This window comes from Microcaecilia unicolor, chromosome 7 (assembly GCF_901765095.1).
Source record: "Microcaecilia unicolor chromosome 7, aMicUni1.1, whole genome shotgun sequence".
Taxonomy (NCBI): domain Eukaryota; kingdom Metazoa; phylum Chordata; class Amphibia; order Gymnophiona; family Siphonopidae; genus Microcaecilia; species Microcaecilia unicolor.
This window is the reverse complement of record NC_044037.1, coordinates 67,056,758-67,074,945: the sequence shown is the minus strand read 5'-3', so window position 1 is coordinate 67,074,945 and position 18,188 is coordinate 67,056,758. Positions and strand designations below refer to the sequence as shown.

General features: G+C 44.5%; 1 protein-coding gene across 2 annotated transcripts in view; it reads left to right on the top strand.

The window, feature by feature from the left end:
• The window catches only part of MPP1 (membrane palmitoylated protein 1), a 110,068-nt gene that overhangs the window by 90,535 nt on the left and 1,345 nt on the right, over positions 1 to 18,188 (top strand). For both annotated transcript variants that reach the window (XR_003942758.1, XM_030208939.1), the window contains exons 9-11: positions 1,626 to 1,706; positions 3,484 to 3,686; positions 6,741 to 6,815. Coding sequence is in view for 1 of the 2 variants with exons in the window: in XM_030208939.1 (XP_030064799.1) it covers positions 1,626 to 1,706; positions 3,484 to 3,686; positions 6,741 to 6,815 (359 nt within the window). In the remaining variant the exon portion in view is untranslated. The remainder of the gene's footprint in view (positions 1 to 1,625; positions 1,707 to 3,483; positions 3,687 to 6,740; positions 6,816 to 18,188) is intronic.

The window sequence follows — 18,188 nt, the reverse complement described above, 5'->3', positions numbered from 1 at the left end:
GGAGCCAGAGGGAGCACAGACCAACCAAGGGAGCCACCGGACTTGTAAAGGAGGAGGGGCCGGGCTATGGAAGAATGGGAAGGGACCAGGGGAGCTGTAAAAAAAATGCTTGCAAGCCTAGGGAGGGGCCGGGGGTGCCTGCAGTAAACACTGACTCCCTCAGTCGGTCCATGCTGGAGGAGGGGGGGCCACCGCCGCCACCGGTTAAGTTGAGGGCAAGAGATAACTCGAGACACGTGACGTTCAGGTTATTCTCCCTTTCCTGCGCGTGCAGCCCCCATTCATCCAGCTATTCTTCATTGCTGGTTGCATTTTTATTTGATCTTGCTAATATTTTCACACATGCCATTTTCGGCTTGTACAGCATATGGATATACACAGAGGAAGTGTTGGTTTCATCAGAGTATGTTGATTATGATTATGCTGATGATGATTACAACATTAATATATTGACTATATTAATATTGGGCTATTTTTTGGGATATTTTTGGGCTGGAAAACTGCCTGAGAGAGAGAGAGAGGCTCATGGAAGCCCCCACTAATTCCTTTCGTGCTTTGCAGTAGACTGTCATGCTGGTGTTACCTTATTATTGCACTGAACAGAAGACAAATGACAGTAGCTCACCAGAGTGCAGAATTAACTTTCATTTTTATGGGGATGGTGTCAGTCGTAACACGTTTTACGTCATAGCAACAGTAAATCCCTAAATAATTCTTAATTTAAAACCTTCAGATATGTCATTAAATATATTCACTGGTCAACATTAGTTTTTTAGAGAACGTTTTAAGAGTTTCATTGTGCCATCTTACTTGGACTGTTATTTCATTTTTAAATGCTAGGTAGACTTTTGCTGCTGCCTGGACTGCAGCCTGTCAAGCACAGCTTCCCAGCGTCTTTCCTCCTATTTTATTTTCACTTCCCAGTTATCACAGTTCTCTTTGGAACCTGAAGCAAGTGCATCCTTAAGCCAGCCAGTAGTTGCAACTGTGGCGTAGAGACTGGGATGGCTCCTGGAGAATGGAAGTGCTGCTTCTCAGTGGCGTACCAAGGGGGGGGCGGTGGGGGGCGATCCGCCCCGGGTGCACGCCGCTGGGGGGGATGCCGCACGCCTGTCGGCTCTTTGTTTTCATGCTCCCTCTGCCCCAGAACAGGTTACTTCCTGTTCTGGGGCAGAGGGAGCATGGAAACGAAGAGCCAACAGGCGCGCAGCATTCCCCCCCCCCCCCCCAGTGGCGTGCACCCGGGGGGGGGTTCTTTTGCCGGGGGATCGCGCTGCACCCGGGGCATTATTTCGCCGGGGGGGCGCATCGGCGATCCACCCCGGGTGTCAGCGCCCCTAGGAACGCCACTGCTGCTTCCATGGCCTCTGTAACCCTGGAGTGTTTAAAGAGGTTCAGGAACTGAGCTGCCACTGGGTTATCAGGCAGGACCTCGACCAGTTTTTGATTTATATGGAGAAGATGAACACGTATAATCTAAGCTTAAGGGTTTTACCACAGTCTGTTTCCATCCTGAACTTTGAGCCCTCCTATTTAGCCTCTGCTTCTCAGTCTGAAAGCTATTTGGAAAGAATACCTTCCCATATAAATTCAGCCCTCCTTTTTATCCCTTTTTTTCTACACAGGTGCAAGTGGTGTTGGGCGGAGCCATATTAAAAGTGCCCTGCTGAGCCAGTACCCAGAGAAGTTTGCCTATCCAACTCCCCGTAAGTAATCCTGTCGCGTCTGAACAGAGAATGGGAATCCATCATTCAGTGATTGTGACTGGGATCTATAATCAACAAGTTTGAGCAGCTAAATGCCAGTGTTTGCCAAGGATTGACAGTGCAGCCATCCAGAGTCATCAGAATTGCCCAGCAGTCTAACCTGAGCTTTTGTTCATGTAACCCTTATTGCACTCTGGACTCATACATGCTGGAATAACAGTGAGGCCAGAGACCCCAGGGGGCTCCTGTGCTCTTCTGGGGTGGGGGTAGGATTTGAGAGTCCCAAGGCCATTGTCAATGTCTGCTTAACAAATCACACAGACACCCAGGTTCCAAAAACAATCGTTTACCAAGGTATTTGTGATATGGTGATTTATCTAATGTAATGTAATCCTGATTTAAATGTTGCCGTTTCTAAAGATAAGTGCTGCTTTCACAGACTTATAAGCATTTACAGCTATGATATATTTTCTTTAAAAATTACATGAAAAAGTGAAAAATGTTAAAAAATCTAAAACTTTTTGCAATATAATTGGGTTTATCAATGAGGATTTGCGACTCAACCAGTATGTTGGATGAACATTGAGAATTATGTTCATATGGTGAAAGCAGCATGGATATCTGAAGATCCCCATTATATGAAAACAATGAATCAAAGTGATTATTGTATAAACTAAATTTACCCTAAAGTTATGAAACTATGGTTTGTGTGAAGGATTAGTGAGAGATTAACAATGAGTATAGAGCTATTCAAAGAATTCAAATAGATCTATTAGGAAAATACATATAGTTGTTTGGGACAAAATATACCTGATATTGATTATAACGTCCCCACAGGGAAAAAAAAATGTTGGTCTATTAAATGAAGTATTCTAGAAATACTTTCCCAAGTCCATTTTAATAATGGTCTATGGACTTTTCCTTTTAGGAAGCTATCCAAACCTTTTTTAAACCCCGCTAAGCTAACCACCTTTACGACATTGTCTGGCAACGAATTCCAGAGTTTAATTACACGTTGAGTGAAGAAATATTTTCTCCAATTCATTTTAAATCTACTACTTTCTAGCTTCATTGCATGCCTCCTAGTCCTAGTATTTTTGGAAAGAGAAAACAAGCGATTCACGTCTACCCGTTCCACTCCACTCATTATTTTATAGACCTCTTATCATATCTCCCCTCAGCTAACTTTTCTCCAAGCTGAAGAGCATTCAGCATCCAGACTGAAGATTGGCATAGTCCATGATTTAGGAAAAGAGGGAAGTGCATGCTTGTTATGTCAAGCAAGCAAGGGAAAACATAAGTGGGTTGATTTGAGAAAAGCAAAGACATGAAATCAGGGTAAATGAACATAGCAGAGGCCAGGGGCATAGCCAGAACTCGAAGTGGGGGTCCAGAGCCTAAAGTGAGGGGGCACATTTTGGCCCACCTTCCTGCCGCTCCCCCCCCCCCCCCCCCCCCCCCCACCACCACATACCTTGCCTGGTAGCGATGCTCTCCTTACATTGCCTGCCCTGCTTCCCCTCACGTTGCACATGCTCAGTTTCACTAAAACTGAACATGCACACAACAAGAGGGAAGCAGGACAGGCAATGTAAGGAGAGCAGCGGTGAAGAAACGCTTCAGATGGCAGGATTCGAGGAACCCCGCCAGCCAATCCAGGGACCCTGAATCCATTTTGGATGGGCCCAGGCCCCTGTGGCCCCCATAGCTATGCTACTGGCAGAGGCTGTTAAGGATAAACAGGTTTCCTACTGCAGTTGTCCCTCTTTTCTTTCAGACACCACAAGGCCACAGAAGAAGTGTGAGGAGGACGGAAAGGCATATCATTTCATCTCTAATGAGGAGATGAGCAAAGGCATCTCCACCAATGACTTCCTGGAGTTTGGCAGCTACCAGGGGGATATGTTTGGCACCAAATTTACTACAGTGCACAAAATCCATGAGCAGGGCAAAATTGCCATTCTGGACATTGAACCTCAGGTAGGAGGACAGTGAATTAGGCCAGACTACTTGGTGAAGGGAGGATGGGTGGAGAGGGGTAATGGTGGTGGATAGTGGCATAGCCAGACAGCCAGTTTTGGGTGAGTCTGAGCCCAAAGTGGGTGGGCACAACATTTTCTTTGCCCTGCCCTACCCCCACCTCAAAATATAAATACTTTAGCTAAGGAGGATCCTCAAGCTCTGTCAGCTGAAGACTTTCTCCTAAAGTGGCCAGAACTCTCTTTTACCAAGCTTGGCAGGTAGCAGCAATGCCCCTAAGCCGCTGATGCTGGCACCCCAAGCATGCTTAGTTGTTGGTGACTCAAGGAGCTGTTGCCGACTACAGAGTTTAGTAGAAGGGAGTTCTGGCCATCTTTGGAGGATGTCCTTAGCTGGGGATGCTTGGGGATCCCTACCCAGCTATACAGCAAGGGTCAGGACTGATGTTGGACCTGCTTGGGCCCAGGTCAGAAAATAAAGGCGCACCCCCCTCCCCGATTCCCTCTCCTCTCTTCCTCCCCTCCGATTTCCCCACCTGCCATTACTATCACACCAACAGACCCTCACCAAATACAGAACAAGGGATCAGAAATTAGAAATAAAACTATTTAGACAAAAATTGAACTGGGAACCCCAAAAACTTAAACTTAGCATTACTGCAACACTGGAGACATAAGACACAGTACAAAGATATTTGCAATGCACATTTCCAAAAGCTAACATTCCATTTAAACCATTCAGAATAAAATGCTTTGTTTCTACCTTAGTTGTCTGGACATTTTATTTTTCCATCTTGCTGGTTCTAATTTCTCTTTTCTGCTTTTCTGTCTGTTATATGCTAATTCTTCAAGCATCTGTTGTCCATTTGTCTTTTCTCCTCTCTCCCTCACTACACCTGCCTCTGACATATTGATCATTCCTTTTCAGCTCTTTTTCTTTCACCTTTCTTCTCTTCCTTTTGTACTTTTCAACTACATAGCAAATTTCCATCTTCTTCTTTTACCCACTAGCACACCCATTCCACATCTTACTCCTTTCCCAGCCTTACATTCCCTTTCATCTTTAATCTACTACTACTACTATTTATCATTTCTATAGCGCTACAAGGCATACGCAGCGCTGTACACCATACACAAAAAGACAGTCCCTGCTCAAAGAGCTTACAATCTAGATAAGACAAACAGAACAATTAAGGGTAAGGGAATAAATAGGTGAGGTTAAAGGACAGGGCAAGTAAGTAGTGGTTAGGAGTCAAAAGCAGTGGTAAAGAGGTGGGCTTTAAGTTTGGACTTGAAAACGGCCAAAGACAGGGCAAGACGCACAGGCTCAGGAAGTCTATTCCAGGCATGAGGTGCAGCAAGATAAAAGGAACGGAGTCTAGAATTAGCAGTAGAGGAGAAGGGGACGGATAAGAGAGATTTATCTACAGAACGGAGTACCTGAGAGGGGGCGTAGGGAGAGACGAGAGTGGAGAGGTACTGGGGATAGGCAGAGTGAATACTACTCCCCATTACCATATTTTTACCTTCTGTAATCACTATCCTCTCATTCATTTCATTGCCACCCCCTCCTGGCCTCTCCCACAGGGTTCCACCATTCCCATCGTCTTCCTCCCTCCACCCTTCTAGCCCAGCATGTGATCCCTCTTCCTCCCCTCCACACCCCACCCTGGTAGCCTGACATCTCACTGTCCCTTCTCTCTTCCCTCCTGCCCTCCCCCATGGTCCAGCATTTTCCCCTCTCTCTTCCCTCACTCCCATTGTCTAGCATTTCTCCATCACTCTCCTGGATCCAAGATCTCCCTCTTTCTCCCCTCTCCACTTCCTATGTACCTCTCCCTGCAACTCATTCACCCCCATGTCTCTCTCTCTCTCTCTCTCCCTCCCTTGTGCCCTGAGTCCAACATTGCTTCCCCCTCCCCCATGCAGCATTCTTCTTCCTTCCTCCCTTCCACTGCCATGTCCAGCAATTCTGCCTCTCTCCCACTGTCCACATCTCAATGTCCCCCCTCCCTTGTGGTCCAGGTCCACTGTCTCTCTCTCTCTCTTCCATGCAGCATCTCTCCCTTCCTCCCCTCTACCACCATGTTCAACATTTGTCCCTCCCCTCCACCCCATGTCCAACATTTTCCCTCCCTCCCCATGCACCATTTCTCCCTCCTCTCCACCCCTATGTCCAACATTTTTCCCTCTTTCACCCCTATCCCCTCTCCATGCAGCATCTCTCCCTCTCCTCCACCTCATTTGCAAGATTTCTCACCCCCTCGACCCCTTTGCTGCATCTCTCCCTTCCTCCCCTCCACCCCATATACAACAATTCCCCCCCCCCCCCAGCATCTTACCCCTCTTTTGCAGCATCTTCCCCCCCCCCCAATCTTCCCTTGCCCCCATGTAGCATCTTTCTCCCTATCTTCCCTCACCCTGGTGCAGCATCTTTAGCCCCCCTTCCCCCATGCAGGGATCATTCCTTCCTCTTCCCTACCCTACCCCACCCCACTCACAACTCTCCCTCTTGCGCTTCCATAGGTCATTGGCTGCAGTTCTCACACGCTGCCTTCTGCTAACCTTGAAGCTTCCTCTCTGCTGCATCCTGACAGAGACCGGGCAGAAACTGGAAGTTGCAGTGGAGAAGAGGCTTCCGGGTTAGCCGCAGGTAGCGTGTGAGAATCGCTGCCGTTGCTGGCAACCCATGTGGAAGCAACTTGCTTTAGGAAGAGATGACGGCGCCAACTGGGCTCATGGTACTGCAAGGTGCATCGCTACTGGGTGGGCCCAGGCCCACCTGTGGCTATTCCCCTGATGGTGGAGCCTGTCATGTCTGGGAACTGGCCCTGGACATGACATGGTTCTTCTTTTCTCAAGTTGGGAAAGCCCAATGTCACTGATGCTGAAAAGCTGCTGAGTGTTCATCACCACTTCCCTCTTTGCCATATGAAAAGAAAACACTTGCTTTTTCTATGCTCTGTTAAATTCCAATGGCCATATCAGCTATGGAGCCCCTGACGCCCTCTGCTGAGGTATCTGCATAACTGTTCATTTGTTTTTTAAATGTTAGACTCTGAAGATGATCCGGACAGCAGAATTGTCTCCGTTTATTGTCTTCATCGCTCCAACAGACAAGGCTGAACAGGTGGGTACTGGGAATTGAACGGGGGCTGCTGGCAGTTGAGGACTCCATTCTTGAAGGCCCAAACTGCCTCCTTTCTCTGCTAATTGGTAACAAAGCCCCAAAGACTGAAAGGGTCTGACATGAAGTAGTTGTACTTTATACAGGGCTCCTATGCATTCTAAAGCAATGAGGATTTATAAGTGCATTTAAAACTTGGACATCTATGGTGTACTAGTAACACCAAAAAGTGCAGATCTGCCACTCCAGTTCATGCCAGACAATAAAAAGACAACCAGTGGAGCACAGAGATATAGCTACAAATAAAACCTATATAATCTGTATGCACATTTAATTTGCAGAATTTGAGTTTAACAATTCATACAGGCCACCATGATGTCTGTATAAGCCCAGCATAGTTCCCTTTCTGCTTGGTAACATAGTAATTGTTGGCAGATAAGTTTATAGTTATAGTTTATTATAACTTGCTATACCACCATGACTAACTAGCAGTTCTCGGCGGTTTACAATAGTTCAAAACAAATTAGAAAGAGGAAGGGAACTACAAAATTTAAAGCGGCGTGTTAAGTAGAATCTAAATAAGTAAGTTTAGGACCAGGTAGAACTAAACGATGGTTGTTTACTGAGCGGAGAAGGCAGACTGGTGAGTATGGAATAGTGAGGGAGGAAAGGTAGTAAGGTAGGCCGATCCTGTGGGATTTGAAGTAAGGACCAATAATTTAAACAGAATATGTACCGTAGAAGTCTGCAAAGCACTGGCTTTGCTTCCAATTACAGTTGTTGCCCAATCTCTGCTATGCTTCTGTGGATCCATTCCTTCTAAAGAGGATTCCTTTGTGTTTATTCCACGCATTTTTTTAATTTCTCTGAAATCCTCTGAAAATCATTCAGGGACTACCATCCCTTCATTCTTATTTGGGTTTGTCTTCTGTGGTCCACAGAACAGAAATATCTGTTAAGCAATTCTGCCTTATCTTTATCAGCTTCCTTCCCTTCACCTTTGAGTCTCACAATGCCACTTTTGCATGTCCACTAACTTGTCTAAAAATGTCTCGTCTCCCCATTTTACCATATTGGATATTTTTTCTTCGATTTGCATCTTTGCTTTCTTGACTACTCTACCAGATTCTCTTAGCTTCCAGCTTCTCTTAGCTTTTCTTAATATTGTCGCATGTCTTCCTGTTTCTTCAATCTCTTGTAGTTTATTTATCACATTTGTACCCCACATTTTCCCACATGTTTGCAGGCTCAATGTGGCTTACAATAGACCGAAAAGGCTATCGCCAGTCCAGTCGTTATACAAGTACAATAGATTGTGGTGGTCAGAGTGGATAGAAAGAACAGGGTATAAAGGGAAAAAGGGTAAAGGTAAGAGAATCCAAAATAGTCCATTTATATGCTGTTTTGAAGAACTTTGGTTTTTATGATGGAGCCTGGGGGTAGGCCTTTCGGAATAGGCTGGTCTTGAGTAATTTCCTAAAGTTGAGATGGTTCTGAGTAGTTTTGACAGCTTTTGGCAATGCATTCCATAATTGGGTGCTGATAAAGGAAAAGGACGAAGCGTAAGTGGATTTATATTTGAGGCCATTACAGGTAGGATAATGAAGATTTAGGAATGAACGGGATGTGCTTGATGTATTCCTAGCTGGAAGATTGATTAGGGTGTTCATGTATCCTGGTGCTTCTCCATAAAGAATTTTGTGGACTAGGGAGCAGATTTTGAGGTTAATTCGTTCCTTTATTGTTAAAAGCTAACCTCTTTTTCACCTGTACAGCTACTACTTTTGAGAACCAAAGCGGCTTCCTTTTCTTCTTACTTTTTATTTACTTTCCTTACAAAAAGGTTTATTGCCCTTACAAAAGCTCCTTTCAGTTTTGCCTACTGCTTTCTAACTTCTTCCAGATCTTCCCATTCCAGACAGCAATTCCTTGAGGTAATCCCCCATCTGTCTAGAACTTTCACTTTTGAATGAACTCTCTCCAACCTATCTTGGTATTAAACCACACCATCTAGTGATCACTGGATGACAGATGATCAGCCACTATAACATCAGAAACACTTTCCCCATTAGTAAGCACTGAGTCCAGTATGGCCTCATTCCGCGTGGGTTTCATTACCAACTGCTGGAATTGTTGCCATAATAGGACAGACTAAAGGTCCATCTAGCCCAGTATCCTGTTTCCAACCATGGCCAATCCAGGTCACAAGTACCTGGCGAGATCCCAGAATAGTACAATACATTTTTTGCTGCTCATCCAAGAAATAAACAGTGGATTTTCCGAAGTCCCTTTTAATAATGGCTTATGGACTTTTCTTTTAGGAAGCTAGCCAAACCTTTTTTAAACCCCACTAAGCTAACTGCTTTTATCAAATTCTCTGGCAATGAATTCCAGAGTTTAATTACACATTGAGTGAAGAAATATTTTCTCCGATTCATTTTAAATTTACTACTTTGTAACTTCATTGCATGCCCCCTAGTCCTAGTATTTTTTGAAAGAGTAAACAAGCGATTCACGTCTACCCGTTCCACTCCACTCATTATTTTATATATCATATCTCCCCTCAGCCGTCTTTTCTCCAAACTGAAGAGCCCTAGCCATTTCAACCTTTCCTCATAGGGAAGTCATCCCATCCCCCTGTTGAGAATACAGGATCTCCCTGCTTCTAAAAGACCCCACAATAGAGATACCCCAGTCAACATCTGGCATATTAAAATCACCTATTAGTAGTAGTTCTTTCACTGTTTTATTTTTATTGTAAACCATTTTTAAACCTTGGCTGTGCTAAGCAGGATATAAAGTTAATGAAATCAAATTTGTTACCTCATCTTTTAACCATGCCAGCTGTCGTTTGGTCATCTTCCATCTTTTTTAATACAAGATGGTATTTTTAAACAACATCCATGCCTGATGTAAACTTCTCCTTTTGGGTTGTTATGTTTTTAACCATTTTCCTCATTTTATCATAGTTGCGCTTTTGAAAGTTAAATGCTAATGCAGTAAATTTTCTGTTTATTAGCTCAAATTTTATCATGTAGTTATCAAGTGGCCTCAACATCTTTACCTTTCATACCAAATCTGAATTCAACTAAAAACTAGACCTAAAATAACACCCTCTTATTTCCTGAATCAGCTGCTCCGTAAAGTAGTTCTTCTAGGAATTTTATCCAGATACTGAGTGGATAAATTCACATTAGAAAGTGCTAGGAAGGTAACGTGAGATTACACATTGTTACTTCCACCTTCCAGGTGCTGGGACTGAACCAAGCTCCTACAAAAAGGACAGGTTTATTCTGACCCCTAAATCCCAGACTCTTCTCAAATTGACTGGCATTAGGTGCTGGGACTGAACCAAGCTCCTACAAAAAGGACAGGTTTATTCTGACCCCTAAATCCCAGACTGTTCTCAAATTGACTGGCATTAGGTGCTGGGACTGAACCAAGCTCCTACAAAAAGGACAGGTTTATTCTGACCCCTAAATCCCAGACTCTTCTCAAATTGACTGGCATTAGGTGAGAAACCTACCTGATATTGTCTATAATTTTTAAGGCTTGTTGCTTAATCAATTTAATTAGCACTGGGAAACCTCTCTGTCTGTCTGTCTTTCTTTCTTTCTGTTCCTGCCAAACTCTGATAGAGGGGAGGGGCATTTTTACATAGCTGACACTGCTATAATTATTGGCAATATCTAGATTTATTTAAAAGGAAAGTTATTAATATCTTAGAGCAGTTTTAAAAAGTATAATAAATTGTAAAGTGCTGGATCAGACACTACCATTTTGGTCCATTCAACTAGAGAATTCCCTTGATAGCAGCACTTAAGCTGACCCATTGGGACTTATAATCCCACCCACCCACCCCAGGGTTGTCCACTCATTTATAGACAAACCAAACCTTATTAACTTTACTCCACAGTCATACACAGGCAGTCTTGCAGGCGGATACTCCAACATAGTACACCTGTTCATACCCATTTCAACCAATCAGGATGACTTTTATTCTCTGCAATAATTGTGCTGCTTTGGTTTCAAGGCCAATCATCTGGAAACTTAAAGCTTGTCCTATCTGCCTTCAGCTATCTACTTTAAAACAAGAGCTATATAAAGTAATGCAAGAATTAGATGCAATTAAAGCAACTTATAGGACTGTGCAGAATCATAACTTCTCACCACTGCCTCAGAGAATAAAACCACAAAGGAACAGATGGCTCACAGTAGGCTCAGGCAGAATTCGTCATGTGACACAGAAGCATCCACCCGCACAAGTGTTGCCACTACAAAATTCTTTTGCTCCACTACAGCACTGTGATGTTTCTGAAACTAAAATTGAAGCAGAAAAAAAAGAAAAAGCAAAGAAGAGGGAACAAAAAGAGGAGAAGGTACCCAAAGACAATATAATCTTTTTAGGAAGGATAGAGAGGGACGTAAAGGTGGAGGAGTAGCTCTGTATGTGAGAGATGATATCGCAGCAACTGAAATGACAGGGAAGTGGGGAAAGGAAGAAGCAATATGGATCACCTTAAAAAGAGAGGATAGAACCTTGGTCCACGTGGGTGTTGTCTATAGACCCCCGACACAATTGGAAGAACTAGATAAAGATCTGATCACTGATATTCAAAAGTTGGGGAAGAAAAGAGAGGTGCTGCTGTTGGGAGATTTTAATCTGCCGGATGTAGATTGGAAGGTTCCGTCTGCAAAATCGGAAAGAAGTAGAGAGATTGTGGATGCTTTCCAAAGTGCTCTGCTCAGACAAATGGTGAACGAACCCACGAGGGAGGGAGCCACGTTGGATCTGGTGCTCACGAATGGGGATAGTGTGTCAAATGTCCGAGTGGCTGCACACCTGGGAAACAGTGACCATCAAACGGTTTGTTTTGATGTAACAGCTCATGTGGATGGCAGCCACTCCAAACTCAAAGTCCTGGATTTCAAGCGAGCTGACTTTAACAAAATGGAAGAATACCTGAGGAAGGAGCTGATGGGCTGGGAGGACATACGAGAAGTGGAAGGACAGTGGTCCAGGCTAAAAGAAGTAATAAACAGGGCCACAGACCTTTATGTAAGGAGGGTAAATAAAAGCAAGAGAAAAAGGAAACCGATATGGTTTTCAAAGCAAGTGGCTGAGAAAATAAAGGCTAAAGAGTTAGCGTTCCAGAAATACAAAAAATCTAAAGTAGAGGAACACGGGGAGGAATACCGGATGAAACTGAAAGAAGCCAAGAGAGAGGTACGTCTGGCGAAGGCGCAAGCGGAAGAACAAATGGCTAGAAATGTACGGAGGGGAGACAAAAACTTCTTCAGGTATATTAGTGAAAGGAGAAAGACTAAAAAGGGGATTGTGAGACTAAAAGATACAGCAAAACGCTATGTAGAAAATGATGAAGAAAAAGCCAATTTGCTAAATAGATACTTTTGTTCTGTTTTTACTGAAGAAAATCCTGGGGAAGGACCGAGAGGGACTGGCAAAAGTACACCTGAAAACGAAGTGGATAGAGCACCGTTCACGGAAGAGAGTGTATATGAACAACTTGGAAAGCTAAAGGTGGACAAAGCCATGGGGCCGGACGGGATCCACCCCAGAATACTGAGGGAGCTCAGAGAGGTTCTGGCGGGTCCTCTTAAAGATTTGTTTAATAAATCCTTGGAGACAGGAGAGGTTCCGAGGGATTAGAGAATGGCGAAGGTGGTCCCTCTTCACAAAAGTGGGGATAGGGAAGAAGCTGGAAACTACAGGCCGGTAAGCCTCACTTCGGTTATTGGAAAAGTAATGGAAGCCATGCTGAAGGAAAGGATAGTGAATTTCCTGGAAGCCAATAAGTTGCAAGATCCGAGACAACATGGTTTCACCAAAGGGAAGTCGTGCCAAACGAATCTCATTGAATTCTTTGACTGGGTGACGGGAGAATTAAATCAAGGACGTGCTATGGACGTCATCTACTTAGATTTCAGCAAGGCTTTTGACACGGTTCCCCACAGGAGGCTCTTGAATAAACTAGAAGGGCTGAAGATAGGACCCGAAGTGGTGAACTGGATTAGGAACTGGTTGACGGGCAGATGCCAGAGGGTGGTAGTGAATGGAGTTCGCTCGGAGGAGGGAAAGGTGAGTAGTGGAGTGCCTCAGGGATCGGTGCTGGGGCCCATTCTGTTCAATATATTTGTGAGTGACATTGCCGAAGGGTTACAAGGTAAAGTTTGCCTTTTTGCGGATGACACCAAGATTTCCAACAGAGTGGACACCCCGGAGGGAGTGGAAAACATGAAAAAAGATCTGAAGAAGCTGGAAAAATGGTCTAACGTTTGGCAATTAAAATTCAATGCAAAGAAATGCAAAGTGATGCACTTAGGGAGTAGAAATCCAAGGGAGGCGTATGTGTTAGGTGGGGAGAGCCTGATAGTCACGGACGGGGAGAGGGATCTTGGGGTTATAGTATCTGAGGACCTAAAGGCTATGAAACAGTGCGACAAGGCGGTGGCCGTAGCGAGAAGGTTGCTAGGCTGTATAGAGAGAGGTGTGACCAGCAGAAAAAAGGAGGTTTTAATGCCCCTGTATAAGACGTTGGTGAGGCCCCACCTGGAGTATTGTGTTCAGTTTTGGAGGCCATACCTTGCGAAGGATGTTAAAAAAATGGAAGCGGTACAAAGAAAAGCTACGAGGATGGTATGGGAGTTGCGTTCCAAGACATATGAAGAGAGACTTGCTGACCTGAACATGTATACTCTGGAGGAAAGGAGGAACAGGGGTGATATGATACAGACGTTCAAATATTTGAAAGGTATTAATCCGCAAACGAATCTTTTCCGGAGAGGGGAAGGCGGTAGAACGAGAGGACATGAAATGAGATTGAAGGGGGGCAGACTCAGGAAAGATGTCAGGAAGTATTTCTTCACGGAGAGGGTGGTGAACGCTTGGAATGCCCTCCCGCGGGAGGTGGTGGAGATGAAAACGGTAACGGAATTCAAGCATGCGTGGGACAGGCATAAAGGAATCCTGTGCAGAAGGAATGGATCCACAGAAGCTTAGCTGAAATTGGGTGGCGGGGGGAAGAGGGGTTGGTGGTTGAGAGGCTAGGATGGGGGAGGGCAGACTTATACAGGGTCTGTGCCGGAGCCGGTGATGAGAGGCGGGACTGGTGGTTGGGAGGCAGGAAATACTGCTGCACAGACTTATATGGTCTGTGCCCTGAAAAAGACAGGTACAAATCAAGGTAAGGTATACACATGAGTTTATCGTGGGCAGACTAGATGGACCGTGCAGGTCTTTTTCTGCCGTCATCTACTATGTTACTATGTTACTATGAGTTGCCAAATGTGTTAGCTTTTCTAATTTCTGTTAACATTTCATCATTGGTGTGTTCATTCAGGCCAGGTTGGTGGTAGTATACTTCTAGCCATAAAGATTCAGCAGTGCATCCTGTTTGCTGCAGAACTTGTATTCTGTTTGTCTCAATGCTCCCTTCCTACAGAACCACCCCTCAACCAATTTGATTCATTCAGTCATTGCAATATAATTTTTACCTTGGTATCACAGTGTCCGTTTGGTTAGCCTCCTTCCACCAGATCTTAAGATACCTATGGCATCTACTTCTTCATTCTGTGCTATATACTCAAACTATCTCAGCTTATTTTTTTTAGGCTTCTAGCATTTGTATATAGACATTTCAGAGTGTGTTTTTTGTTTGTATATACAGCCTGCTTATCAGTTGACTGGGATAATTTTCTGTCTTTAAACTTTTTGTCTGTTCTTCACTTACATTAAAAATAGCTCTTGTACCTTTATTACAACCTCTCTATTGGGATGCCCTAACATCCCTGTTTTGACCTTTCTCCGAACCATGCACTCCTGAGTGACTATCAGCTCCTCCACACCCACTACCATCACCACTGGTTCTATTTTAAAAGCTGCTGTATTTCCCTTTTAAATGTTTAGCACCAGCAACCTGGTTCCCCTCAGTTAAGGTGGAACCTATCTTTTCCCAGAATGTTGCCCAGTTCCTAAAAAAAATCTAAATCCCTCCTCCCTCTATGCATTGCAACTCCAAAGCTCTGCCTGGCTCTTAGGACCTGTGTGTGGAACAGGGAGTTTCTGAGAATGCTACACTGGAGGTTTTGGATTTTCAGCTTTCTACCTAAGTACCTAAATTTGATTTCCAGAAGCACCTCCACACACTTGCTAATGTCTTTGATATCCATATGCAAGATTCAGCTGTACCCTTGGTGACCACACAATGAAGAACCCCTTCCTCATGGTTTTGTTTGTTTAGTTTTTTTTTTACATGATATAGGACTGGTTTGCCTTTGCCTTCTCCTGTGCAGTGTGAGGCATTACTGTCACTGCTGCTCAACGTAGGGGCAGCTCCTCAGTACTATCGAAATTTTATATAGGTGACATTTGAGGTACACCACCTTCACACCAAGCAGTCAAGTTACCAATAGCGACCCAGCTATCTACATATCTAGTGATTGAGTCATGAACTAAAATGGCCATCCTGTAATCCTTCCCTCCTGAGCAGAAGCCCCTGGAGACACATTCTCAATGCAAGAGGATATAGTATCCCCTGGAAGGCAAGTCCTGGCTACAAGATCACTTCCTTCCACCCCAGGGTGATGCTGTCCTTGTAGGTGAACCCTCTCTTCCAAGGTGGCACAGAAACTGTCAAGCTGGGATTTCTTGACTATGTCACTGTAGGTCTCCTCTATACCTCTCTTTCTCAGCTACTCCAAGTCTGCTATTCTAGCCTTCAGAGATTTGACTCATTCTCTGAGAATCAGGAGTTCTTTGCACCGAGTGCACACATATGACCTCTCAGCAAATGGAAGATAGATGTGGCACTCAATGAAAAAGACCTGGGTACCCATCTTGTTGCTGGATGCATCTTATTTATTAATTGTATTTCCTTATATACCAGCAGCAAGCCCGAAAGCTATTGGAGCAGTGTACATTCGGGTACAGTAGGTATGTTTCTGTTTCTGAAGGGCTCACAATCTAAGGGACCTGATTACTAAGCTACGTTATAGGCGTGTTACCATTTTTATCGCACGTTAACCATGTACACACATTAACCATGTACACACCTACAATATCTGTATAGGCGTCTACACAGCTTGCGCTCTAATTGTAGGCGCGTTAAAAATGGTAACGCGCCTTAGTAAACAGGGCCCTAAGTTTGCACTTGAGGGCTAAGGTGACTTGCTCCAGATCACAAGGAGCTGCAGTGGGATTTGAACCAGGCTTCCCTGGTTCTCAGCCTGCTGCTTTAACCATTAAGCTACTCCACTCTGAATCTTAGAATTAGAGTTGTTTAATTAATTATTTTTATTTTTAACACATTTATACCCCACATTTTCCCACTAGTAGTAGGCTCAATGTGGCTTACACAAGACCGTGGGGCAAACTACCGTTCAGTAAAATACAATTAAACAGTGTAATAGTAAAATAGTAAACATATAGGTAACTTGTAGAAAAACAGAGATAATAAGAGGGAATAAAAAAAATGATAAGGTCCATGGATTTTGCTAGGACAAAGAAGAGGTAAATTAGGTTGAGTCAGGAAGGTAGGCCTTCTTGAACAGGGTAGTCTTCAGTAATTTCCTGAAATTTAGATGGTTCTGAGTTGATTTTAATATTTTGGGTACTGCATTCCATAGCTGCGTTCCTATGAAGGAGAAGCTGGATGCGTACGTAGACTTGTATTTGAGGCCTTTGCAGTCTGGATAATGTAAATTTAGGAAGGATTGGGAAAAACTGAAACTGTTTCTGGGTGGTAAGTCAATTAGATTTAGCATGTATCCAGGAACGTCTCCATAAATAATCGTGTGAATCAAGGTGCAGACCTTGAAGGCAATACATTCCTTAATGGGGAGCTAATGTAGTTTTTCATGAAGGGGTATGGCAGATTCAAATTTTGATTTACCAAAAATCAGCCTCGCTGCTGTGTTCTGGGCGGTCTGAAGTCTCTTGATTATCTGTTCTCTACAAAGTTGCTAAGGGAATAGGGATACCTAAACTATTATAATGACCCTTAAGATTATTTGGTATATTTTATGATATTACTAGCCGTTGAGCCCGTAAAAACGGGCTAGTATAGGACGGGGGGGCCTTTCAACCCTGCCGAGCTCGCCGCTGCCCCTCCGAGGTCACCGCAACGCCTCCGAGGTCACAGCAACGCCCCCCCCCCCCCGGAGTCGCCGCCACCCCTCCACCCGGGCCGGGCCCTCGCTTCGCTATTGAAACAGCGCGGGAAGCAGCACACAGCTCAGATGAGCTGCCGTCCTTCTTCTCTGCCTGTGTCCCGCCCTCGTGGGCGAGGGCGGGACACAGGCAGTGAAGGAAGGCCGACAGCAGCTCAGCTGAGCTGTGTGCTCTGTTCCAGCGCTCTTTCTATAGCGGAGCAAATGCCCGGCCCGGCCCCGGGTGAAGAGTGGGTGGCGGCGGCGACCTTGGGGGGGGGGGAGGGAAGCGGTAGCGACGGCGATTTCGTCCCTCCCCTTGCACAGTAGAGACCCTCTCTGTCCCGCCCCCGTCATCATGTATTGATGCAGGGGCGGGACAGAGAGGGTCTTTACTGCGCATTTGTGAGTGAGTTCGGTCACTCGCCGTTTATATGTTTGATTTTACATTTGTTTTTCAATAAACTGCAGATAATCTGATGTTTTGGGTTAATTATGTGGTGATGAGGTAAATTTGTTACTACAAGGTATTCTTCTTGTCTTCTTGATTGAGGGGCCCTTTTACTAAGCTGCCCGGCTACCGTGTGGCCCTTGCGGTTATTTAATTTTTGACACGTAAAATATTTTTATCTTCTGGTGCGTAGGTGGTAATCGGGCAGTAATTGGTATTTTACGCATGTAGACCATTACCGCCCGGTTAACACGTGAGACCTTACTGCTAGGTCAATGGCTGACGATAAGGTCTCAGACCCAAAATGGACACACGGCAATTTTTGGCAAAAATTTTTAAAAAGGCATTTTTTACAGGTGCGCTGAAAAATGATTCTTCGCATGCCGAAAACATGCGTCTACACTACTGTAGGCCATTTTTCAGTGCGCCTTTGTAAAAGGGCCCCTTAGATAACTTTATATGAATTAAGGAATGTGCCTAGGGTTGGTGGGAAAAAGACTGAAGAAAGCTAGGCAATTGGATCTTAAGCTTTTTAACCAATTTATTTAACACCTGCCTTATTTTTCTAGGGCTGTAGCAAATTAAGGGGCCCTTTTATTAAGCTGCGATCAGCAGATGTGTGAAAGAATGGGGAATGTGTGACTGCTGAATATTGGCTGGTGACATTCTGTGGGCTGAAATCAGTTGCTCCCTGAGCTATAAATAACCAAGCCAGATGAACTCTTACCTCCTCTCTGAACTCATATAGAGCACAAAGT